The 25924-nt window shown below is 37.7% G+C and overlaps 3 protein-coding genes across 3 annotated transcripts; 1 reads left to right on the top strand and 2 right to left on the bottom strand.

Moving 5' to 3' along the window:
- Positions 1 to 3022: 3022 nt before the first annotated feature.
- LOC118602972 (olfactory receptor 56A4-like) lies at positions 3023 to 4766 on the top strand. Its single transcript, XM_036221580.1, has 2 exons — positions 3023 to 3283; positions 4071 to 4766. The coding sequence occupies exons 1-2, from the start codon at positions 3023 to 3025 to the stop codon at positions 4764 to 4766; spliced, it is 957 nt and encodes a 318-aa protein (XP_036077473.1).
- A 6402-nt stretch (positions 4767 to 11168) lies between these two features.
- Positions 11169 to 12113, bottom strand: LOC118602971 (olfactory receptor 56A3-like). The gene has a single exon (XM_036221579.1). It carries the CDS (start codon positions 12111 to 12113, stop codon positions 11169 to 11171), a length of 945 nt encoding a protein of 314 aa, XP_036077472.1.
- An 8649-nt stretch (positions 12114 to 20762) lies between these two features.
- On the bottom strand, positions 20763 to 21704 carry LOC118602928 (olfactory receptor 56A4). The gene has a single exon (XM_036221437.1). The coding sequence runs from the start codon at positions 21702 to 21704 to the stop codon at positions 20763 to 20765; it is 942 nt and encodes a 313-aa protein (XP_036077330.1).
- Between the last annotated feature and the right edge of the window lie 4220 nt (positions 21705 to 25924).

Genomic DNA, 25924 nt, shown 5'->3' with positions numbered 1-25924 from the left:
GTCTAATTAAATGTATGTACTTTAAAATATTTTTGTAATTATTTTACTTTAGATCGTTAGAATTTTTATTTGTATAAATTACCATCCAATAAAATCTTTACCATTTACACAGCAAGTCAGTGCAATAAATAATTCTATAACAAAGTTAATTACTCTGAACAAACTATTAAAATAAACTATTATAATATAAAATAGATTTATTTTTAATAAATAATTCATTCAGAATAATTTATTTTTTGAGAAATTTTATATCTTCATAAAATGTTCTTTCTTTTTTAAAAAAAACATTTTTAGCATAACATTAGTTAATAATGTTATATAAATTTCTGGTATACAGCTTTATAATACATCCGAATACTATATTGTGTGCTTACCCCCACAAAGTCTAGTCTAGTCTTTTTGTGTTACCTTGTATTTGATACCCTTTAAAGGGTCTTTAAAAGAGTGTTCAGGATTCCATATACTTGTTTTTTTTAAGTGACATAGTTTTCCTGTGTGAAGATATTTTTAAAACTTATTATAAATTAACGATAAAATAAATCATCATAAAATACTTATTTTAAAAACAATTTTTCTAGAATGAAGCTAATATGTAAGATGACATCATTTCATAAATCATTTGTCTCCTTAAAGGATCTTTTACATACATCTTCCGAGTCCCCAAGTGATACTTGTTTCCATTACAAATAATACATCTCAGTTTATGTAATTTTCAGACATCTCAAGAGAAACTATAAGCTGATCATCTCTCTTTCACTTCCTCTAAGTTTAGAGGAATAACCTGTCTTTTTAGACTGGAATTGTGTATGTATCTGCAGGGAAGCCAGAGCCCGTAGGAGTAGGATTCCCAAACCGACTCTTCATGTTTTCAGCCACAGGGGAATGGCTTTTATAGATGGCATCTTAATAAAGTTGTCCAGGGGCTAAAGCCACAAGTAGAAGGCCACTGAGAAATTGAGGAGTTATACATTTGCCTGAAAGCAGCTGAATGGTGAAACTGCTGTTTGGAGCAGACTTTCACTGTAAGTATTTTTAAAAACAGTCCATTGGAAAGCCAAGCACCTTTGAGTTTGGTCCTTGACTTAATTCTTTGTTTATTCTAGAGAATGTTATTGCACCATTAGATGTTAGTCTGTGAAGACCCTGAAGATCAGTGATGTCAGAAGAGCATGAGCCTGTTGAAGTGTGGGTCAGCTGAGCTCACAGAAAGTCGGCTCAGGTCTGTCTCTGGCAGGAAGGCTGACTGGAGAGTATTCCTTCTATAATTAGTACCATGACTTTAACGAGCTTTGGTCCTCTAAGGAGAGGTGGCTGAAAACTATGGATCAGGTAGAGAGATAAAATCATGAAAAAGGAACCTACCAAACTCCCAGAGAGTTCATGGGTAGAAGAAAACTTTCAAACTGGGAGACCAAAGATTGGCCATAATTTTTCTTAAATAACTACAGATCATGGGAGAAGCAACCAATTTGATCTCTGAAACTGAGCAGAACTGTGGCTAGGGCTGTCTCAACTAAAGCAGCAGTCTTGGCTTGGGTTAGTCAAATCACTGGTTAGATCTGTTATTACAGTTGGATGTAACTGTTATCCTCAAAGTATTGGTCTTGGAAAAGCAACATCAGCATTACCTTGGGATTTGTTAGAAATGTTTCAAATTCTTGGGCTTCTCTCTAGACCTATATATTTGGTAACAGAGTCGGGTTCAGCGATCTGTGTTTCCACAAGAACTCCAAGTGATTTGTTGCATTCTCACATTTGAGAACTACTGATCTGGATAAAAGAAAATCCTGATAAGGAGCCCATGTTATATATTCTATAAAAATAAATAAACAACTGTACACCTTGATAGGGGGGTTTATTTTTGTGCCGAGAGGTGCCCCAACATCATGCTCAAAAATCCATCCATAAGAGATGATTGTTCCTCTGCTTCAGAGGAGAGCACAGCAGAACCTGGCAACTTCTTCACCAGCAGGATCCTAGATGGTTAAGAAGATATTCAAAGAGAACCGAAGCTTCAGTCTGTGTAGCATTATATCCCGGGGCATGTTTAAGTATTCCTGCAATTATTTTCTTAGAGCCCTCATTTCCTTTTTTCCCCTCCTGTTCCAGGGAAATGCAGAGTGGGTTCCCTTTTTTATGTAGTTATTTACCAAATACATATGCAAATGCAAATAAGACACCGGAACAGGTGTCTTTTGTATTTATTGTTCTAATCGCTTGCTTTTTTTCCCTTACCAGTAAATTCTTTTTGATTTAATGCTGCTTTGTTCAACATTTTATTGAGCATTAAGCAAGAATGCTGAAGGTTTATAGTAGAACAAGATATGGAAAAGCTAAATTAATTTAGTCAAGGGCATCGTAATACCTTCAACAATCTATCAGTCTTATATACCTGAACCGAACTTACAGAGTGCCTATTATGTAATCAGATGCATTGTTTCTTCTCTGTGCTATAATAAAAAGATAAGATCCCAATGTTGGCAGATGAAACGCAGACATTTTAGAAAATAAATAGGAAACATCAATGAGTATAGGAAAGTTTTATTAATACTTTAATAGTTACATGACTGGGATATTTAAGGATCATAAAGAAACGGTGGAAAGATGAAGCATCTAACTACGCATGTAAAAAGAGTAACAAGAAAAAAAATTCTGAGAAGTGTATCTCTTGGCAGATAGAATGGGACAGTTAGTTATCTAAGGGCAAGAGAGTTGATTCTATAAGTTATGACAAATGGGAAAACAGAGATGTTCTATAGGTGGCCGAGTCTATGTGTATGGAGTTGGAAGATATTCATATGAAGGGAGTTATCATTTATTTATGAAGTTATGTATGCTAAGGAAAGTGTTTTAACAAGGAGTGATATGATCTAATTTAAATTAGACACATTCTATGCCAACAGAATTGTGGAGAATCTTCACAGCCTAGAATGAGGGCAGCGAAATAACTTATTCATAAAGCAGTTAAGCCATAAATTCATGTCTCTTTTCTTTCAGCTAGTTCCAGGACCACCAACCAGTCATGGTATTATATCTCAACAACTCTTTCAACAACATAAGTGCCCAGGTGACTGAATTCCTGATGATCTGCCTTCCAGGAATGCAGGACACACAGCATTGGCTATCTGTAGTCCTGGTACCCCTCTTGATTTTGGCCCTTGGAGCCAACTTTGTGTTATTACTTGCCATCTGGCAGGAGGCATCTCTGCATGAGCCCATGTACTACCTTCTTGTTATCCTCTCCATTCTGGATGTCATCCTCTGCCTCACAGTAATCCCTAAGGTCAGTCCCTCTTTAAGTAAACTCTCAGTCACTCAGTCATCTTTCTCTAACCAGTACTTTTTTCTGCTGTAAATCCTCCTACCCTTGAAGGAAAATCCTCAGTGAGTAGCCTGCACCATCACGTTAGGTCTATCGCAGCTCCCAGATATGTCCAATCTCATTTTTAATGCCCATATTTTTTTAAGGATTCATTTTTTCCCAACTGTCAGGCTTTCTCTCAATGTCTAAACAAGTGATATTTCAAGTTTTGCCCTTCTTTTTAATTCTAGGGAGATTCTCTTTGACTATGAATTATTCCATTCTTACATCTAAAAGCTCTAGAATTTACTTTCTAAAATGTGACTAGGTGTATGGTTATGCCATATATTGATATAGGAAGTATAATTGGAAGAGGTTTCTTATGATTATGGAAAGGTTGGAGGGTTTTTACATATAAATATTGGACTTAACTGGGCTTGATGCCTTTGCAATATATTTAAGTGGGCAGATGTGTCCAGCTGGAGTTTGAGTAAGAATTCTGGAGATCAAGAGAAGGCAGGCTAGAAGTAAACATTTTTAAACAACAACAAAAAAATGTGGCCAATAGATGGAAAGAAATTGACACAAATGAGACTCTGAAGATTGAGATGCACATAGAAGGTGTTTGAAATTAGGAAACTGTCCTGGCTGGGATTTGGGGGCTGTGGTTTGGGGATATGGATGGTTGAAGCCATCTGAGGGTTTTCCAGGGTTAGGTACCCTAGGGTGGGAATGGATACACAGTTTTTGAGAGTAATGATTTTGGCAGGTCCTGCTTATTTTCTGGTTCAACATGAAGCACATCAGCTTTTCAGGCTGCTTCCTACAGATGTTCATCATGAATACATTCCTTCCCATGGAGTCTGCTACCTTTCTGGTCATGGCCTATGACCGCTATGTGGCCATCTGCCACCCACTGCGCTACCCGTCCATCATCAATGAACGGTTTGTCATCTATTCAGTCATCTTCATTGTCTTCCGAAATTTTCTGGCCACACTGCCCACACCAGTTCTGGCTGCCAGGCTCAACTACTGTGCCGGCAATGTGGTAGAGAACTGCATCTGTGCCAACATTTCTGTGGCAAAGCTCTCTTGTGGGGATATCCGTCTAAATAAGCTTTATCAGTTTGTGAGTGTTTGGTGCCTACTTGGTTCTGATCTGATACTCATTTTGCTATCCTACTGTTTCATCTTGAGGGCTGTTCTGCATCTGCAGGCTGGGGGTGCAGCCACCAAGGCCTTGAGTACTTGTGGTTCCCATCTCATTCTTATACTTTTCTTCTATACATTGCTACTAGTCTTCATTTTTACAAACAAAGCAGAAAAAAAGGTGCCTTCAGAGGTGCCCATTCTTCTCAATGTGTTGCACCATCTCATCCCACCAGCTCTAAACCCCATAGTTTATGGAGTACGAACCCAAGAAATCAAGCAAGGAATAATCAAGCTATTCAAGGACCACTATTGAGAGGTATGAGTCAAAGATCAGTGATTATGGAAGCCTGGGCATGTTTTAGAGATGGTTTCATTTGAATACCACAAGAGACACAATATGACATCCATGCTGCTACCTTCATCTTGAACTTAAACCTTCCTCAACCACTAATATGATATTTACCATGACTACCCCCTCCTCAAATCCTAACCGAACACATGTTTATGTATTAATTACCTTCTTCATTCTGACCCTTTGCCATCATGATCCCTCAATTACTCATTTATTAAATAAGTATTTATACTTCCATATACTTCTTAGGTTTTAATTTGAAGTGCCTCTTACATTTATTTCATAGTGCAGGGATGAGACATCATTTTAAATAGAAAATGCATACATAGGATTGAGAAAAACAATGACGACTTTATTTCAAGAATCTAGATGAAAAGTGATAATGGCTTATAATAAGGAGGTGAGTGAAAATTGAAGTTATGGGATACAAGATTTGCTGGGAGTCCACGTGTAGGACATAAAAGGTGGAGAGGAGTAAAGGACACAGCAAAGCTTTTTTTGCAGGGGCGATTAGAAGAGTATAATTGCTAGTAACTGAGAAGCTAGTTTTATATGTGATATCAGAAGTTTGGTTTTAGATACTGAACTCAATTTCTAACTCAAACTCCCCGTAATGGCTGTATTATTGCTATAACTATTAAATATTCAAACAAAGAAGGAAAAGTAAGTGACTGGACATATGACAGTGTTTAGGGGCCAGAGCCAAGCTAGAGACTGAAGTTTGAATCATAAAGGTATAGATAGTATTTAAATCCCAGTTAGACATATGGTGTGAAGTTGATGAATTATCCTCTCATTTCTATTCCTTTGTTCAAGAAACTTGTTCAAATGTTGGTTACTTCGGATCACTAATCTTTTGTCACTCCCAGTAGACTGTGATCTCATTAAGGTCAGAAACTGCGTTGAATTTTTATTTGTCTTCAACCTCTAGCATTGTGCCTGGCACACGGTGGGTGCTTTTAAATTAATTAATAAATGACTTTTGACTTTCTCAAAACTTTTATCTCTACTATGTGACATCTGGATTATGGAGTCTTGATCCAAATACAGTACTGTTTGTTGATGAAATTCCATGTGTTGGTTTAACATTAAACACATTAAACATTTAAAAAAGTTATGCATTCTTTATAAAAATGAAAGCATTCATTAACACAAGTTAACATGGTAATGGACTTCTTATATTCAAAATAAAGGATACAATTTTAAAATAACATTTAAAAAGATGCAAAAACATAGGTGATAAGTTCTTTGACATTGGTTTTGGCAATACATTTTTGGATTTGAAACAAAAGCAATAATAAACAAGTGGAACTATATCAAACTAAAAAAGCCTCTGAACAGCAAAATGTAAAGGCAGCCCATAGAATTGGAGAAAATATTTGCAAATCATATATCTGATAAGGGTTTAATATTCAAAATATAAAATGTACTCATATAACTCAATAGCAAAAACTCAAATAATCTGATTTAAAAATGGGCATCTAATAGATCTTTTTCTTAAGAAGATACACAGATGGCCAACAGGTACAAGAAAAGGTGCCCAACTTAGCTAATCTTTAAAGAAATGCAAATCAAAACCACAAGTAGATATCACCTCACACATGTTACAATGGCTATTAATCAAAAAGATAAGAAATAAAGTGTTGGTAAGGATGCAGAGAAAAGGGAACTCTTATGCACTGTTGGAGGGAATGTGAATTGGAACAACCACTCTAGAAAACAATATGGAGGTTCTTTGAAATGCTAAATGTTAAATAGTTTTGTTTTCTTCAGATGACTATCCAGCAATTACACTTCTGGGAATTTATCCGAAGAAAACAAAGCACTAGCTCAAAAAGATATCTTAACTCCCATGTACATTACAGCATTATTACAATAGCCAAGATATGGAAACAACCTAAGTATCCATCGATGGCTAACGGATAAAGAAATTGTGGTATCTAAACAATGGAATATCATTAAGCTAAATAAAAAAGAAGTGAAGTCTTGCCATTTGTGACAACATGGATGGACTTTGTGGGTATTATGTTAAGTGAAGTAAGTCAGACAGAGAAAGACAAACACTACATGATCTTACATGTAGAATCTAAAACAAAACAAAACAAAAATGCAGCTTACAGATACAAATAACAGATTAGATTGATGGTTGCCAGAGGCAGAGCTTGGGGGTGGCCAAAATAGGTATAGCATGTCAAAAGATACAAACTTCCAGTTATAAGCTAAATAAGTTCTGGGGATGAAATGTACAGCATAGGAACTATAGTTATTAATACCGTATTGCATATTTTATAGTTGTGAAGAGAGTAGATCTTGAAAGTTCTAATCACAAGAGAAAAATCTATAGAGTATATGGGGAAGGTAATTGTTTTAGTTCTCTTTTATTTACAGCTACCACAGCTAGGTTCAACGATCTTCTACCTTTTGGTTCGGATCTGCTTCCAGTGGCATCCGGCTTAGGAGTAATGAGAATGAAATTATGCAATCAATATTTGAAGAGAATGCTTTAGTGATGAGCATGATTCCAATTAACTTGCTAAAGATATAATGTCTCTGTGTCGTATCATTCTCTCTCTAGTAACATTACGATGGTAGGGTCTGGCCTTTAAACCCCAACTTCTTTTGTATGTCTCTGGTTTGTAGGATTGGGTCCCTGCTTTAGTTCTAACCCATATTCCCATTCTATTATTTTACTTTAACCTTCAGTCCTCTGCCAGGTCAGGGTGATAGTCATCTTCTCATAACCAATTCTTTGGAACCAGAGGTTATGCTACCTACAGTCAGATCTCCCCAGTGACCACTGCTCTGGACTTCTGCCTTAGCCTCCCATGGCTATATTCCACTCACCGCTGGAATGACCACTACTTCTTGGACTTCTGCTTGTTCTCAGCTTAGGCCTCTGTATTTATTGTTCCATCTGATTGTGAGAGTCTTATCCTATATTTTCAAATGGTTAACTTCTCAACATTCAAAATTCAAAGAGTACCTCCTTAATGATTACACCCCAAATGGCTTCTTTCTCCTACTTCAGATCACTCGAACACATTATACCATTCTTTTTTCTTATTTATTAATTTACATACTTAATAATTGATCTTGTACCTTGAAATGTACCTTGATTTTGTCTTTTTTTGCTTATGACCCTATCCTTAAATCCTAGATCCTGATGTATCCAGCACATATCAGGTGTTGAATACATATTAGATTTTTAAAAAATTGGTCACAAATTTCAGTATGTAAGGCCACTGCCATGCTCTGAGGACATTCTGAAATATATTTTCAGGTCAATTTTCAGTGTCAGTTGAAATGTCCCCTAAGATATCAGTCTGATGCATCTACCAGTGATAGGGGAAGACTCCCTAATTCCTAGTAATATTAAGGTTACCAACAAATCCTTCATGCTAACATTATCTGGATAATTGTCCTATGGTTCAGAGGGCCAGATTTCCTATTTGAGTTTCCTTTTGAATGTTAGTCTATAAAGCATTCTATATCTCTTCAGTCTTAAAATTTAAAAAAAAAATTAAAATCAGCTCATTTTAAATACTGATATATGAAATTGTGAAAATATGTTTAAGGCAAGACTTAAACTTTAGATAAAAATATGTTATAATTGTTTCTGTCTGATAAACTCAACATGAACAACCATTGCTTACCCTGTTGTTAATATTTCTTATTATTCACTAACAAAAACTATTTAACATTTTCCTAGATTTATTTATGGTTCATCTTCAACCTCAGTCCTGTCATTGCAGGACTCTGGGTCTTTTTGACATGCATGAAACTAATCTATAAGACTTCTACCACTTTAATCTTTTCACCTTGTTTGCAAATATTATATACTCTGCTTTCTTATTATTTTAGTGCAGAGAATCCACCCTAACTCCCTTGGCTTCCTTTTAAGAGAAATTTCATTTATTATTATGGTTGACCTTTTAGAGTAAAGTTTTTATCCAATTAACTTGCTTTTTAAATTCATTTTCCTGAGTTTAACATCAGTAGCTGAAGAAAATCTTAGTTCATATCACCTATCTTGAGTGGGAAACAGCCATTGTTGTTCTCTATTGTGTTTTTCACAAGAAATTGGACATACATTTTTAAAGCAAGCCAGAATTCCTCTCCCCACATTTAAAAAAAAATTATAGTAGATGAAAAATTCAGAGTTTTAAATAATATTAAAAGTTTCAAAACTCTCTTTGAGTAGAAATAGCTTGTGATAAATTCCTTAGTTCTGGGAAACCATTTCGTCTGTTTCATTCTGCCATTTTATTGAAAAATATGTGCTTGTTTTGAAGTAAGTTGATGTGCGTCACTAGTAGATCTCATAATTTTTAAAGTATTGATGGAAAGATGTTGGAAAATATCATTTAGAGGTTGCAAACATTATCTATTTTATAATAGTGTTCGATTAAATTTACTTTAGAAGTAGATTCTATTTTATTTTAAGAACCCTTCTCTTGTTATGTAGTTATAAATATGTTGAATTAAGACCTTCTTCTAAAATAGTCACATTTACAAGAGTGATATTTTAGTTGGCCATACTGGTCTATATTTTAGAGAGCATATTATGTAAATAAAATTTTTACCTAGTATTATTGTTCATTATTAGAATGATATAAATGTATTTTCATTTTTAAGCAGATGATAATAGGAGTTCAACAGTTGTGAATCCAAAGACCATCAGAAGAAGCATAAGACATTTTTTTTTTTTCATTACTGGATGGAGAATTAAAGAAATTTACAAAGCATAGATTATATCTTAAATAGGTCAGTGAGTCATCTAAAATTTTATTTCAAGCTAAATGTCTCAGACTTTGGGATCTGTTAGTGGACTTTGAGACATTTTTGCTTTGGTGTCAGAAGGCAAAGACTCACAATTTTGAGCTGAGTAGGACCTTCCCTGAGAGGAATTGATAGTTCCCCATCAATAATCCTGGGAACATGTCATTGAAGATTCAGTATGACTCAGCTTTCTCAGGGAGAGATGGTTTGTCTATTGGGACCTCCGGACTATTGGACCAATAGGTAAAACATACATGGCCCTTCCCATTAGGAAGGACCATAGTTTGTTATGGGCAGGTGAATGCAGGCTAGGACCTGTAAATGATGTGAATATATAAATAATCTTTCAATAAAGCTTGGATTCAGACCTGTGAACAAAATAACAAATTGTAGTATTTGAAAGTGATCCTGGTACAACATTCAAATTTCCCATTTAGTTTCAGCTGTCATGAGGGAATGTGGGAAGCATCTATGTCTGTCTTAAGGTAGGACATAGTTTCATAGACTCTTAGACCTAAGTATATGTTTTAAAATAATTAGTTCACTGTCTTCATGTAACAGATGAGGACTCTGGAACTCAGTGAGGCTAATTTGTTCCATGTCATGCATCCTATTTGTGGTTGGGCAAGACCTAGAGTTCAGAACTTCTAACTCACCATCTCGGGCTTTTTCTCTTTTTCAAGTCATTTTCTGTACTTATTTCTACTTCTTTCTATGTAGAAGAAAACATTTCTTCAACATTATAGGGTCTAGGTTGTTTTATAGTCTATCTAAACACGCCCTAGTATATTTCAATGTCACTACTGGAACATTTTCTGATGATGTTACATATTAGTACACCAAAGCAGAGTCCTACATATACATTGCAAACTGAGTCATCATGAATCCTGAAGGTGAAACTTCAAGTACAGACAACAGAGTGAAGACATTGAAGAAGAGGTTTTATATAATAATTCCTTCTCCTAAAACCAGTAAATCGCATTTCTTCACATGTGAGAAATTCATACAAGACCTCAACCCTTTTGAGAATTGCACATGACATAAAAATGCTTTGCTTGATCAAGATTAGAAGAAAAAAGTTATTGGCCTAGTTGGAGGTAACCAAAAGAGATTTGCTTATGGACACTAGTTACTTGTCATTCAGGGTGACATTGAAAATACTGTTGTCTTTCCACAACTGCATTATGTAACTAAGTTAATAATAATAATAATAATAATAATTAATAATAATAATTAGCAAGCAAGGAAACATATCTAGTTATTTTTAATTACATATACAGAATTAGTAACTATGTATTAATTAGAACTTACTTCTCTACTATAGAATTTATCCTCTCTGGTGGCTACATTTTAGACAAAATAGAATCATAAGCATTAGAAAATACTTCTTAAAAATCACAGAAATCATAGACATTTGGGAAAAGAATTGGATTTTTTAAAAGAGAGCTATAATCAGAAACTGTATCAGAAAATAAACTTACTTTTCTTCTTGAACTTACATTATTGAGCTATGAGCTTCAACTCAATTTTCATTAACTGATTTTTAAGCCATTTTACTTTAGGAATTCAGAGATCCAGTTGTCCTTATTTCCATTCTTTCGTCAATAACCTCTGGATTCCTTGCTTAATCTCCTGGGTTCGCACTCCATAAACAATGGGGTTGAGGGCTGCAGGGATAACGTGGTGGAGGACATTGAGCAAAACTGGCACATCCGGGGAGACTTTCTTCTTAGCCACGTGAGTGAGGACGAAGACCAGAAGGATGGTACTGAAGAAGAGGATCAGGATGAAGTGGGAGCCACATGTGCTTAGGGCCTTGGTCACGGCACCCACCGCCTTGAGTCTCAGCACAGCTCTAAGTATGAAGGTGTAAGAGAGGAAGATGAGGATGAGGTCAGATCCCAGCAGAGTCCAACCTCCAGCAAATTGGTAGATACGATTGATGGTGACATCATCACAGGAGAGCCTGGAGACAGACATATTGGCGCAGATACAGTTCTCAATGACAGTTCTCTCACAATAATGAAGTCGTGCTGAGAGAATGGGGATTGGCATTGTAATAAAGACATTTCTCGCGAAAATAAAAATGGCAGCCTTGGCTACAAATTGGTCAGTGATGATGGACGGGTATCTCAGTGGATGGCAGATGGCCACATAACGGTCATAGGCCATGACCATGAATGTGCAAGACTCCATCGCAAGGAGGCAATTCATGATGTACATCTGAAAAAAGCAGCCATGAAAGCTGATGGGCCTGAGGTCAAACCAGAAGATGGCCAGGACCTTGGGAATGACAGTCAGACAGAGCACCATGTCTAACAAGGACAGAAAGCTGAGCAGGTAGTACATAGGCTGATGCAGGGAGGCTTCCAGTCGGATAGTGATCAGGAGAATACTGTTAGCCCCCATGGCCAAAAGGAAGAGGAGGCTGAGAGGCAGAGACAGCCAGAGCTGCCAGCTAGGTGACCTGACAAAACAATTTAGAAGGAACTCTGAAACCCCAGAGGAGCCATTTCTGGGAGCTGTCATAGTGTCATCGGATTTTTTTTCACTAGTTTTCGTTTATGATCTAAAAAGTTAGGATCAAAATTAGCCTTTGTACAGACAGTGAGAGAAAAAATTGGCTAAATTGGGTACAACATGTTTTCTAGCAGGTTATTTTGCTTTGAATGGAAAGTTTGTGTGTAACACAGAAAATAATTACATTTCAACACTTACGAATTTTGCTTCTTACTTCTGGAATATTTCTAAGTTCTGATTGAAAAACATATATTAAAATGAGTTATGAATAATTAGCTATGAGGCAGTGTCCTTGCAATTGAGGATTGTGATAAAATGGCCCTATGATTTCAGCAGTATAAAGGTGGTGAAACTGGTCTTCAGTAATTCCTCTCTAAATCTCTTTGCTAAGTTGCCCAGACAACGTCCCCAACATCCACAATGGATATTCTTCAGTGTTGTCACTGCTTTCTTCTTATTTATCTTTAAGTTACTCCTATATAGAAAAAACACAAAGATGAAATATTAACCTTGCTCTCAAGCGGTGGCAATCACCTGGGGATTGTCATTTATAAGACAAGCAAAAGTTAAAGTGATAAGAAAAAAAGAGCAGCGTGCAGACTGTAGGCAAGGATTAAAATTGCTTGTATGCAAGTACAGTGTTCACAAGACTCCTCTTCCACTGAATTTTAAGGCAAATATAAAGAGACTGTGAAAAATGAGTTCCCTGTCACTGTGAGAGATGCTTGCAGAATATTTGCGATCGGCATGTCTTGAATCTTTAAAATCATGCTGAGTACGGTCCCAAGATCTGTGTACTTTGTACAGGTGTCCCGCTCAGGTGAAATCCTATGCATATAAAGACTTTGTTTCATTGGTGTTTATGCTTTACTGTTCTGCATCTGTTTACGTAGCTGGTAAAATGTAAACGTGTTTGCAGTGTGTTGAACAGACTTAGAGTACTTACCAGGCACTACACTAAAACATACTAGGAGCATTATCTTACTCAATTATTAAAAACATAACCCTTGGAGGTGTGTCTTGTATGACTTTACGAATGAGAGAAATAGGATGAAGAAAGGTTGAGAAAATTCCAGGAGCACACAGACAGTATAACTTTCGATCTAGATGCAAAATTCTATTTGATTTTAAACCCACTTCCTAGTCTCTTGTACTGTACTCCACCTAATCATTCAAAGGACACTGGTTCCACAGTCTCTCAGGTTGCCTCTGAGCCCTAAAATGATATGATATTACATTTGGTTCCTCAGTCCCGGAAAAGGAACAAATCTATCTCCCTAGGGTAACAACAACTCTTGGAAGTCGAATACAGTAGTGGAGAGGCATTTTTAGAATGGGGGCTTAGAAGACAGAAGAGGATTTAAATGAAAGTATGAACCCAGGGCTAAATATTTTTCAGTTATCAGAATCTAATTGTACATAACTGTGAAAATGACACGTTGGTTTCCATCTATGTATGGCCTCGATCCCATGCTTCCGGACCTATTCATTCTGTTTTTTCTTAGACTTCAACCTTCTCACTCAATGGCCTTAGGAATGGCTGGGTCAGTGAAAGACAGTGAATTTTATCCTCCTCCTTTCCCAACTCCTCTGTTCATTCCTTTTTGATGCTCTACTTCAAAATCAAAGGAGTACCATCTGATCAGTGTCTGCCAAGAATTGTCTCTCTCTGGAGGCAAAGTTATTTCAAGATACCTCAGGAGTTTACATGACCTCCAGCCATTTCTTTTCCTATTATTTAAAACAGCATAATTAACATGGTTGTGGGGTAGGGGAGCACAGCATAGGGAATGCAGTCACCAGTAATGTAATGACTAGGTGTAGAGACAGAGGAGAGAAAGAGCAATCAGGGGGATCCTTTCATCTGCTATACATATGTACTGTATACTTTAAACTAATAATAAAACAAAATGTTAAAAAACCATAGCATACATTATAACACTTTGGTGAGTTTCAGAGGTTTTAAAGTTGTCTCATCGGTGCCAATGAGATACAGGACATAAAGCAGAGTTGCCATTACACCAGTTAATTTTGCCACAGCACATGCACATTTTGGCATCAAATTCTGACACTACATCCTTCTCTCAGGACTTGCCAATTTTTACTTAAAGTTGCATGTTCATTGTTTCTCTACTCACATCTCATCTAGTAACATTATTGCACATTTATTACCACAGCCCCGAATCTCACCGTAGTTGAGATAGGTCAAATGTAGTGTCAAATTCTGACACTACATCCTTCTCTCAGGACTTGCCAATTTTTACTTAAAGTTGCATGTTCATTGTTTCTCTACTCACATCTCATCTAGTAACATTATTGCACATTTATTACCACAGCCCCGAATCTCACCGTAGTTGAGATAGGTCAAGGATTCCTCTGTGCTTTCAGGGGGAAGAAGACACTTGGAAGCACCTCTGCAGCAGGAAAGGTGGATTCACGAGGAAACCTAGAAAAAGCAGAATATTTTCTAATTTTCCTAGCTGGTATTGGAAAGATTATTTCCAGCATTAGAATAGAATTTCTGGCATGTCAAAGGAAGAATTTCCAATCTTATTTTTCACTTTTTCCTCTTGCTTCTTCCTCTGTTTCTTCAACCAATAATCTATTTAAAGAGCAATGAGTATCTACTCAGTTCTGGGGATAAAGTCCTGGGTTTACAAACAGTGTTTCTCTCCCTTTTTCATTCTTCTTCTGCAATAAGAGACAGCTTATGACGAGAGTAGGGCTGAGGCCCCACAGCTGATTATTACTTGCCCCATCAGGGACAGGCAGAGGAAGCCAGTTGAAGCTGGAGATTGATGATGGTAACTAACTCCCAGTTTCTAAGACCCAAGTAGGTCACGGTACCTTGAAAGCACAGACTTCTAAATTTGGAGGGAATATAATGTATTGCCTAGCCCCTATGGTGTTTGGATAAGGTTCTGAAATATTCCTACTAGTCTACCCTTCAAACGTATGCACTGGATCTGAGACAGAAAGGAAATTACATTTTGTTTCTCCTGGCAGATCTTTCTAATGTTAGCATTTCAGCTTTCAGACAGTCTTTATTTGCACTGAGATATGTTATTCTCCCTCTTCTCGCCCTCATGCATATCTTTTGTTTTCTGATCTCTGTCACTACGTAGGGTGAGTTTATTTCTCCCCCTGATGGATCAAGTATTCACACAGAGTTTTGCTCTCATAGGGTTTCTAGATCCCCAGACTTCAGACTATGAGTCCTCATTTGTTCTACTGGGTGAGACTTTTCAGCTCTCCCAAGACATTAGCTAAGTTTCCATAGACAAGTCCCAGCTTAGGTACATCCCCAGCACATCAAGCCCCCAGATGTGGCCAAGGCAGTTAAGAAGGGCCCTCTTGTTACACAGGCCACAGTGTCTACTACCTCTGTTGAGACCACTCCAGCACCCTTGACTTGGGAAAGGACAGGCATGCACAGATAAGACCCCTCTGCCTCTGGCAAATCTTGGTGTTCATGCCCCCCAACCCCTCTCCAGGTTCTCCTACTCAGACTCACTTTCAGAGGAAGTAGCATGGGTCCTGGTTCCACTGTTCTTAGAGTTCTGACCAACACAGCTGAGACGGTTATAATTTCACTGGCCTCAGGGACCCTGTCATCCTTATTCCCTTGAGAGGGAGATGTAAATCAAGACTAGCAAGCTCATAAGGCCCTTCCAAGACAGATAGGCATAGAGTTAGGATAGAACATGATTGTGTTTCAGCAGAGCAAGAGCCTTTTGAAACCCAGGCATAAGCACTGCTACACTGTGTTTAAGACCGGAGGGCAGTGGGTCATTTCTCTGAACATCAAGGATTTGCCTATATGCCCACGTAGTCACATATTTATGTGCAGCCCTTCCCAAAGGTGCAATAAATTCATTCACAAGCCCCTCTAGTATTCAAGCACATTCTTAGTGAAGAATAGGTATGATCCATCTAAGTTGTTGCATGAATAGATGATCAATTATCATGACTATAATTATGACATTATAATGATAAATAGTGTAATGAAACAAACAAAAAACTTTAGTTATTGAGAAACGAAATGAGTTTCCAGAATGGATACTCATGGAGATGTACTTTTGCTACCATGAAAGACAACAAGGTTTGATTTGATTTTAATTTGATACTTGTTTTGGGAAATGAAGTTTTCCTTTATTTAGTTATTCATTCACCTTTGGTCCACCGGTACGGAGAGTTAAGATACCCACATTATTTACATGATGGCACACTTATATCACGACCTTGATATAGCCTTCCGTTAAAGATTTTCTTAATATTAGTAATGAAATATTTATTTTATTTTCAACAGTCAAACTCAATCCCAAACTCTGTGCCCTCCAAAGAGCCTGGTTCTAATGAAGGGCCTTCTGTTTTTCAGCACCAATTTCTTCTTCTGTACATCTTGGGTTCACAGCACTGTGTCCCTGCTTTGACCCAAACTTAAGATCTTATTACAATATTCTGTGTAGACCTTCAAATCTTCTCCTAGTTTTGGATCCTGACTTCCTGTTAAGTGTCCACTGCCTCAGTTCTCTACCTTAGGTTCTTCTTGGCTATGTCTTTCATAGCTGTTGAACTTTCCCACTGCTTCTTGAACTTCTGCCTCTTCCAGGTTCAGAGTCTTTGCAGTGTTCTATCCACTTGGAACATACTTTCCCTATATCTCATATATTGACTTATTTTCTTTTTTAGGACCTTGTTTCAAACAGACAAACCCAGAAAGATTTATCTTAAGTACCACATTTACATCACATCCCTATCCCCACCTCAAATCATCCCTTAACTCATAATCTTATGCAATTTTATTCTCAGCACTTCTATTCTGAAACTATCTTGAAGCTTGGATTATTTGTGTGTCGTCTGGAATCCCCTCTCAAAAGTAAGCATGGGTGTTGCCTTCCTCATTACTGCCTCCCAAGCACCATAATAAGGATTTGTCTACATTAGGGGTAAATGCATATTTGACAGATAATGAGATGTTAAATGTTGACCTGAAAAGCTCTGCATTGTAGCCTTGCCCCAACATTCAGCATCCACTGGGTCTGATCTTAAATATCTGTCTCACTCTTTCTGACCATGAGAAGAAGGGCCTAATTATGGGTAATGTGTGAGTAACCTACAAAGTCTCACCAGCAAAATCTGAGTTTTGGCATTTTATAGATAATGGCTATTTTTTGAAGAGACACACTGCAAGAGTTGAAAAATGAAATAGCAAGCTTGGGAAACAGAGTAGCCCAAATGGCGGAAAGGATCAGTGATATCGAAGACAGAAATCTGGAAATAAATTAGAAGGAAGAGGAGAGAAAGTGAAGAATGAAATATGATGAAAGAGAAATACAGGAACTAGCTGATATCATCAGGAGAGGAAACGTAAGAATAATGGGCATTATGGAAGATGAGGAAAAGAAGCAGAGTCTGGAAAGTATTTTCAGGAAAACAGTGGATCAGAATTTCCCAAATCTACAGATGAGCTAGAGCTTAGAATTCGAGAAGTTAACAGAACACCCAATTATCTAGACCCAAAAGGCCTTTACCAAGACACATTGTATTAAAATTATCAAAAATCAGTGACAAAGACAGAATTCTCAGGGCAGCCAGGGAGAAAAAAAAAAGGCAACTTATAAAGGAAAACCATTAGATCATCATCGAACTCCTCAACACATACCTTACAAGCCAGAAAGGAGTGGAAGGAAATATTCAAAATATTAAGTGAATGTAACTACTAGCTTAGAATAATGTATCCAGATAAGCTCATCTTTAGATATGAAGGAGAAATAAAGACTTTTCCAGTCATATGAAAATTGAAGGAATTTTCCACTATGAGGGCTGCACTGTGGGAAATACTAAAAGGGATGAGCTCACCTAAAACAAAATGACCAAATAAATACATAATTAAGAGTAAGGTAACTATCAGTCAAATAGAAGCAGAGGAGTGCATTATTCGCAATAGCTAAGATGTGGAATCAACCTAAGTTTCCATCAACAGTAAAATGGGTAAAGACAATGTGGTACTTATATGCAGCGAAATATTCAGCCATGAGAAAGAAAGACATCTTGCCACTGGTGATGATATGGATGCATATTGAGGGCATTATGCTAAGGGAAATAAGTCAGGCAGAGCAAGAAAAATACAGTATGATCTCATTTATATGTGGAATCTAAAAAAAAAAAAAAAATACCGAACTCATAGAAACAGAAAGCAGATATTTTGTTGCCAGAAGTAGGAGATGGAGGTGCTGGAAATGGGTGAAGGTGGCCAAAAGATACAAACTTCCAGTTATAATATACATAAGTTCTGGGGAAGCCATGAACAGCATGGTCACTATAGTTAACAATACTGTACTGTGTATTTGAAGGTTGCAAAAAACGTAAATCTTAAAAGTTGTCATCACAAGAAAAAAATGATAACTATATGAGGTGGGGGATTTTAACTAAACGAGTGGTAATCATTTCACAATATATATATCTCGTCATTATATTATACACTCTAAAATAATGTTATATATCGATTATATTTCAATAAAATAAAAATTTATATAGAATAAATATGTCCTGAAGCAAGGACATATCTCCTTTCAGCAACCATATTGGGACTTGTTTATAAGTCTATGATCATTCTAAAATCAAATATTATAGATTGCTTCCTATTTGCCATTGGTGCCAAACTTCTGGGCAGCAAATTAATATTTACAATGTCTTTATTAATGGCCAGACATCAAGCTTGACTGGATATATAAGAAGCTTAGGATGGAACTTGAGGGTTTTTTATAATTTAACAGATTATGCTGTTGCCAGGGTTGGGACCAGCAGTTTCGTGTGAAGGGTTCAGGCCTCAGGAACCCAAGTAACATGAATTTATCTTGGCTTAATTGCTCTGTCTTTGGGCTTCAGTTTCTTTTCTGAGCTTCAGTTTTCTTCATCTAGGGATAACCTAAAAACCTCGCAGAGAAAATGTATGGATAAACTAAGAATATATATAAAGTGTCTGGCACATAATAGATATTCAATTAACAGATACTCTGTAGAAAGGAGAGATTACAGGGGATAAAAGAGAGCTCAGCACATAAATTCCTTGATACCTTCATTTCATGAGATCAATGCTATGAAATGTGATATAACAGATCCTAAAGAAGACTCTCAAAACCCAGCACTTCAACAACACGTACATGCAGTGCCATTTAACACTCCCAAATGCAGAGCAGGACCAAGTGTCTAGTGCCAAAGAAAGACATCTTAAAAACCAAAAATGTTCTCATCACAAGAAAAAGTATTGTAATGTTGTGAGTTGATGGATGTTAACTAAAAGTATTGTGGTAATCATTTTGCAATATACACATATATGAAATCATTATGTTGTACACCTTAAACTAACACAGTGTTACATGTCGATTATATTTCAGTGAAACTGGAAAAAATAAAAAATATACACAGAAGGAAAAAATACTGTAGAAATATTAAATTTTAATAGAAGTCATTCAGTAAACATAAGCTTAAAAAAAAAAGTTGGATAACCCAGTAGGGAAAATTATTTAAATGATCCTTGGAAAAATGATGAATTAAACCTTTAATTATCATTCTTAAAAGAGATAGGTTACCACTATAAAATATTCCTTGGAAATATTAAACTAATGTGTGACATCATTAGGAAAGGGATTGCAAAACAGTGAAATATACTTATCTGTGAAAATTAAACCCTAGAGCTTCCATGCCTGAAACACTGTTGACAGCTATATCATCCACAGCTTGAGATGGAGACCGAAACAAATGGGACAATACAGAGAATAAATGGGTGTGTTGATTTCTGTCTGGGAGGGGCAGGTCGGTGTGGGATGGGAATGTTGCCTGATATTTGATTAAAAGTTCTAAGGTCATTATGGACAAGCGAGTGGAACAAAATGAAGATTTTAAAGTCATAAAAATGAAGATAATGAAGAGAACATATAACACTTTAAACAATACAACTCCTTCGCCACTGCCCCTCTAAATTCCTGAAAAGTTGTCAATCTCCTTTACAGAGAAAAAAAAAACTAAAGAAAAAATAAACTAATAGAAAGAAAAAGTAGGAAATTCTATACCCAGAGATTTCGCACAGAAAGAATATCTTAACGGAATGTAGGAGTGTCTGATGATCCAGAAAATGGCACGTCTGTCATAAGTGCCAGAGAAGAGAGTCAAGGACGATCAGGGTAAAACACTCGACCCCAAGAGCCAAAGTTCTGGGGGTAAATGTCTATAATTCCACCCAAGCAACAATTCATAACACAAAAGCCATGCCGAAACAGGAGGAGATAGGACAAATGTTATGTCCTTAGCAAATCAGAGAACAGTCAGATTTTTAAAAAGATATTGTATAAAGCATGTTTCTTTAGTGTCCAAACACACTGACTCTAATCCAGCACCAAGGCTTGGCAAGACCTTGGTAAGGATTCAGCCAGGAAAAATTCCTAAGTAATCAGAGAATGTAGGAAAAGGAAGATTCCTTGGAAGCAAAGGAAAACAAAGGTTTACAGAGGACTATTTCCATTGTTGTCTGAAATGTTGAGAAAAAGAAGAATTGGAGCACATTCCATGATTAAAAGTGAAATTCTCTTTCCCATGTAAAAATAATTCCCGACTTGTATTAACAATTCCAAAAGTGGAGCTGTTCCTTTTCACTTCTTACAACCTCTTCAGTAGCTTCCGGATTCCCTGCTTGATCTCCTTGGTTCTCACACCATAAACAATGGGGTTCAGAGCTGGGGGGATGACGTGGTGCAGGATGTTGAGCAGGATGGGGACATCCGGGGGGATTCTCTTCCTGGCCAGGTTAGTGATGACCAGCACCAGCAGGACTGTGCTGAAGAAGAGGATGAGGATGAAGTGGGAACCACACGTGCTCAGGGCCTTGGCTGCAGCCCCCTCAGCCTTGATCTTTAGCACAGCTTTCAGGATAAAGGAGTAGGATAGTACAATAAGGATGAGGTCAGAGCCCAGGAGGGTCCAGGCTGCCACAAACTGGTAGAGCTGATTGAAGGTGATGTCATCACAGGAGAGTTTGGACACAGACAGGTTAGTGCAGATGCAGTTCCTGATGATGTTCTCTGCACAGTATCTAAGTCGTGAAGAAAGGACTGGAACAGGAATTAAAAAGAGGGCATTGCGGGCCATAATAAATACACTAGCCCTAACCACAAATTGGTCAGTGATGATAGACGGATATCGTAATGGATGACAGATGGCCACATAGCGGTCATAGGCCATGACCATGAAAGTGCAAGACTCCATGCCAAGAAAGCAATTCATGATGAACATCTGGAGGAAGCAGGCAGAGAAGCTGATGGCCCTGAGGTCAAACCAGAAGATGGCCAGGACCTTGGGGATGACAGTGAGGCAGAGCACCATGTCCAGCAGAGAGAGGAGGCTGAGCAGGTAGTACATGGGCTCGTGCAGAGAGGCCTCCAGCCGGATGGTGATCAGGAGGGTGGCGTTGGCTCCCATGGCCAGAAGGAAAAGGAAGCTGAGGGGCAGGGACAGCCAGTGCTGCCAACTCTGGTAGTTAGGAAAGCAGACGAGGAGGAATTCAGAGACTGGAGCAGTGGAGTCGTTGCTGAGTGAGGCCATATAAAGTGTCCTGTACAAATTAAAAGTCCCTTAATATGTAGAACAGAATCTATCACCATAGAAAGTATATATTCTCTCAGACGTAGAAGAACTCTAGTTTCTATTGGGACCCTTAAAATGTCTCCATGACATTTAAAAATCATCATCATCATCATCATCATCATCATCATCACCGATCCTCTCTTTTCCTGCTCTGAGGTAGCCAGCCCAGACTTGGGCAGTTTACTCTGACAAAGACAATGGGCTCAGAGCTCCTGGGCCTCCTTGGAGGCCACTTTCTGCTCTTTTCTTTCAGCGAGTCCTCAGTAGGGTCCTCTGAATTGTCCTGTATCTTTGAAACTGCACCAAGCAACTACCAGTTCTTCGGGCAATGATCTCTCCTTTACATCATGAGACATTTCACGTTTCAGGATAAACAGGAAGAAATGGATTGTATAGATAGTTCAAAATCAAAATCAGCAAGAATTACATGTATGGGATAAGTAAAGAAAGGTATTCAAAGATTCGTTATTCAGCCATTGCCCCCATTTTAAGTTACTGCTTGCTATTAGGCAAGGTGATGTGTAATAAACTGAAAAAAGATGAGTAAAACAGGGCCTTGAACCTCAAGTCACGGTATTAGAGATCACTTTGTGTTTTTAAGTTTAGGTGACAGAAAGAATTTACTGTAAAACTGAAAAGAAGAATGGGAGAAAAGGATGTTTTAAGAATGAGAAGATGAATGCATATTTGAAGTGTTATGCAGGAGATATTTGCAAAATATCAGGTAGAGATTTCCAGTAATAATTCAAAATATAATATGCCTGGAACACAAGAGGACATTCAAGTTTGCAAATAAAGATGTATTTGTTGTATTTTAAAGGAAAAAATAAGGTAAAAAGTTATTCACATATAAAATAACTGAGGGAAACCTAGCATGTCTTAAATTGTAAAGCTTAGACTGATACAAATTTTCAGGTGGTTTTGGTTATTAAAAATTTGGAAGAAAAGGAAGTAGTCGACGGACTAACTTCTGGAGAGAAGAGAAGGGAATTAACTCAATAGTATAAATTAATATTTTCAATCTAGCTTTTCACTCCTCTATCCACTCACACACACAAAATGTCTATAATGCGGGGGCAGGGAAGGGTATACTATTCATATGGCAAAACTGTAGGCCAGTGTTAGGTAGTTTAGTAAGCAGACAAAGCAGGAAAAATAAATTTTAAGTTGGATCTTTTATTGATAAATAAATAAATAGATAGATAAATAAATAAATAATCAGCCTTGTTGGGCCCCCAGCTGCAAGATTGCCTTCAAATAGCAGCGCCAGAGCATGTGTTCATTGCCTAGAGGAGAAATACCATTTATTATGAGGTAAGAGGAAATTATCTGTGTCCATGGGTACTTTTGGAGGTGAGAGGAAAGTTATTTTTTTTGTTGTTTGGCACTATATAACGTCACTTTCCTGGTAGTTCACAATTTAGAAAGCTTAACATTTTCTCCTTTTGCTTCACCTCTTAATAGGAATCAGGCTTGCTACTAAAAATATGACAGCCTGAAAATAGGTTCTTGCTGTTCCTTGCTTAGAATGTCCAAATTACAGTTTTTTTTTATCCATGCCATTCTCCCAAATCTAATTTATCCTATAAATCTCCCAAGGCTTTGGTTTTCCACACTCAGGATGGGAAGTCACCTTTGTAAAATGAGATGTTTGACACACAAAGTGCTCCCAGACGAGATGCCCACAGAAGGCTCTGTTTGAAGCGCAGGTAACCACCAGGACATTTCCTTGTCCCAGGCCAATTCCCCTCTTTATTGTTCCCCTTGAGCCAGGGAAACTGTTTTCTTTAGAATTAATTTTGTAACTTCATGAAGGATTCCGAGTGGAGATGGAACATGTCAAAGATGCTGAAGACAATATAACTCTCACACAAGAGATATCTGCGAGGTCTGGAACTAGGTGTTTCTTGGAAAAGTATTCAAAATAGTTGAGGTTCATCAGAGGTGGAATAGAAGCTAGCTGGTGAGTGGGTTTTAGGCACATAAACTTATAAAGGAATTCACTTACCTGGTAAGCAAAACTATAATTCTTTGTGGTCGTAATTCCATTGTCCTAGCACATGGAATCTAGGTTCTATAAACTCCTCTGCTTTGATTCCAAGCGTTTCTTTTGTTGAGTACCATCTTATTTATCTCACTGCTAAACAAAGAGCAGAGTGGCCAAGTACTGAGAAGGATAACAGTAATGGCTGACACAGCAAAGTAGCAGAAAAAGGCCAGGGAGTAATAGCAGGATGAGAGAGGGAGCCCAGGAGCCATATAATCAGTACAGTTAGGATTACTGATCCTCCTCACCTAACCAACTACCCACAACAGGCCGAGAGTTAAAGTATGTTTGAGAAGATATCCTACTCTAGCTGCTGGAGAGGATGCTTAAGATTTAATTTGATCCAACGACTTTCATTTCATTTTAAATATCTCAGACTTTCCAAACATAGATTACATGACACACACAACTCTCTGCCCATTGTAAGACTTTAAGAAACCAAGAATTTAGAGATTAAAACTGGGGTAGAGATAAGTAGTATCATCTCTGCCCTGCATTTTCACATGTGATTAGAAAAATTACTCTCAATGTCAGTCAGAGAAATAAAAAGGATCAAAAATATGCCCACCTTTTCTGAAAACATACCCTCCTTTATAATAACCTCAGGTTCTGGATTCTGAATTGTTTCTCTAAAAAAGATGGTCTTACAAATACTGGGAAAGACAAAAAAGTACATATGAATGAAGTATGTGCTTTGGTTGAAAAGTTAGCCTCTGACCGACAAATTCCAAGTCTGGCTTTCATACTCAATGACGCTAACATCTGTTTAGCTCTATGACACCTAGTGGTCTCATTTATGAAGTAGATAAATGATATCTAACTTCAGGCATTGTTGTGGAGAGGGAAAAGGGCTATCATTTCCTGAAGTTCTATCAAACCCAGAGACATGACAAGCTGAGAGCAACAGAGAAGGGTACAAAAAATAAATAACAAGTCACCAGTGGGAGAAGGAGGGCTATCCTTGTTGGCAATGGTAAGACCAAACGGACCTGTTCAGTATGATTAGAGATGAGATGTTAGGAGCTGGTAGACCCTAAGTTCTCTGTGGAAAGAAGGTAGGAGAGCCGAGTGCCAGGAGACAATGATCAAAGGAATCCAAGTGCATAAGCAGGCATGTGAGGTCCACCTGTTTGCAGGCGTTATTGTGCACACTGTAAGCAACCACACGAGATTTGAAACAGGGAAGTAATGGGCTACACCTGGGACAAAGGAGACTCACACAGAATGCAGGGACCCTTTTTGAGAGTCCTGAATAATCCAAAGGAGAATTGATTATGATATGAACAAAGGCCATGCACATAGAGAAGAAAGGACGCATTTAAGAGATGGAAAGACTACAGGACTTAGTGTAAGAAAGGCCAAGGGGGCGAAGAGAGACTGGGGTCAAGAAGGTTACTGGGGATCCTTTAGCTGATAAGGAAAGAAATATCCTTGTCAGACCTCCTATAATATTGATATATTCTCCCGGGTGGTAAAATACATTCAGTTCTGTTTTACAGCCCCTTTTAAATTCCTTAATAACTGGGACCACTCTTCTCCTCTCTGGATTCCCCTCAGTGAAACTGAGGCCTCCTGATCTGAGAAATGAGGGATTGTTGGCCATCTGGGGCATTGTTTTGATGTTTAATACTTCAATTGCATTGATTTGTATTTACAAATATTTACAATGGTCGGTCACAGTGGTTCCTTGTTCTAAGCACTAATGAACAAAGCATGGTCTCCGACCATGAGATATTGACAGTCTAGAAAGGTCAGACAAGTCTCGAATGAACCAAATTACAACAGAAGATCCGAGCTCAGCTATGATTGCCTGGAAAAGGATTGACCACCTTGGTTCCTGGGTGAATCTACACTAGTGCAGAAAGGAAGAGTCTGACCCAGTCAGGCACAGAGCCTCGACATTCTAGCCATGACACAGGTAGGAGCTTTTGAGCCTCCAGAAGTTTGGAATCCACTAACCTAGTATGGCCACAGAAAGTCTCAGCCTCAGCTCTGAATGAAGTAATAGCTTTAGATTAATCCATGACACTCGCTCTCGTACCAGGATGTATGTATCTTAGCAGCTTCAGCATCTACACGGGACCCGTGGAAAGAGGTCCAGCTATGTACATACCAGGCCCCCAAACTCCCC

This window comes from Rousettus aegyptiacus, unplaced genomic scaffold (genome assembly GCF_014176215.1).
Source record: "Rousettus aegyptiacus isolate mRouAeg1 unplaced genomic scaffold, mRouAeg1.p scaffold_m13_p_5, whole genome shotgun sequence".
NCBI lineage: Eukaryota > Metazoa > Chordata > Mammalia > Chiroptera > Pteropodidae > Rousettus > Rousettus aegyptiacus.
This window is presented reverse-complemented; position numbering and strand designations above follow the sequence as displayed.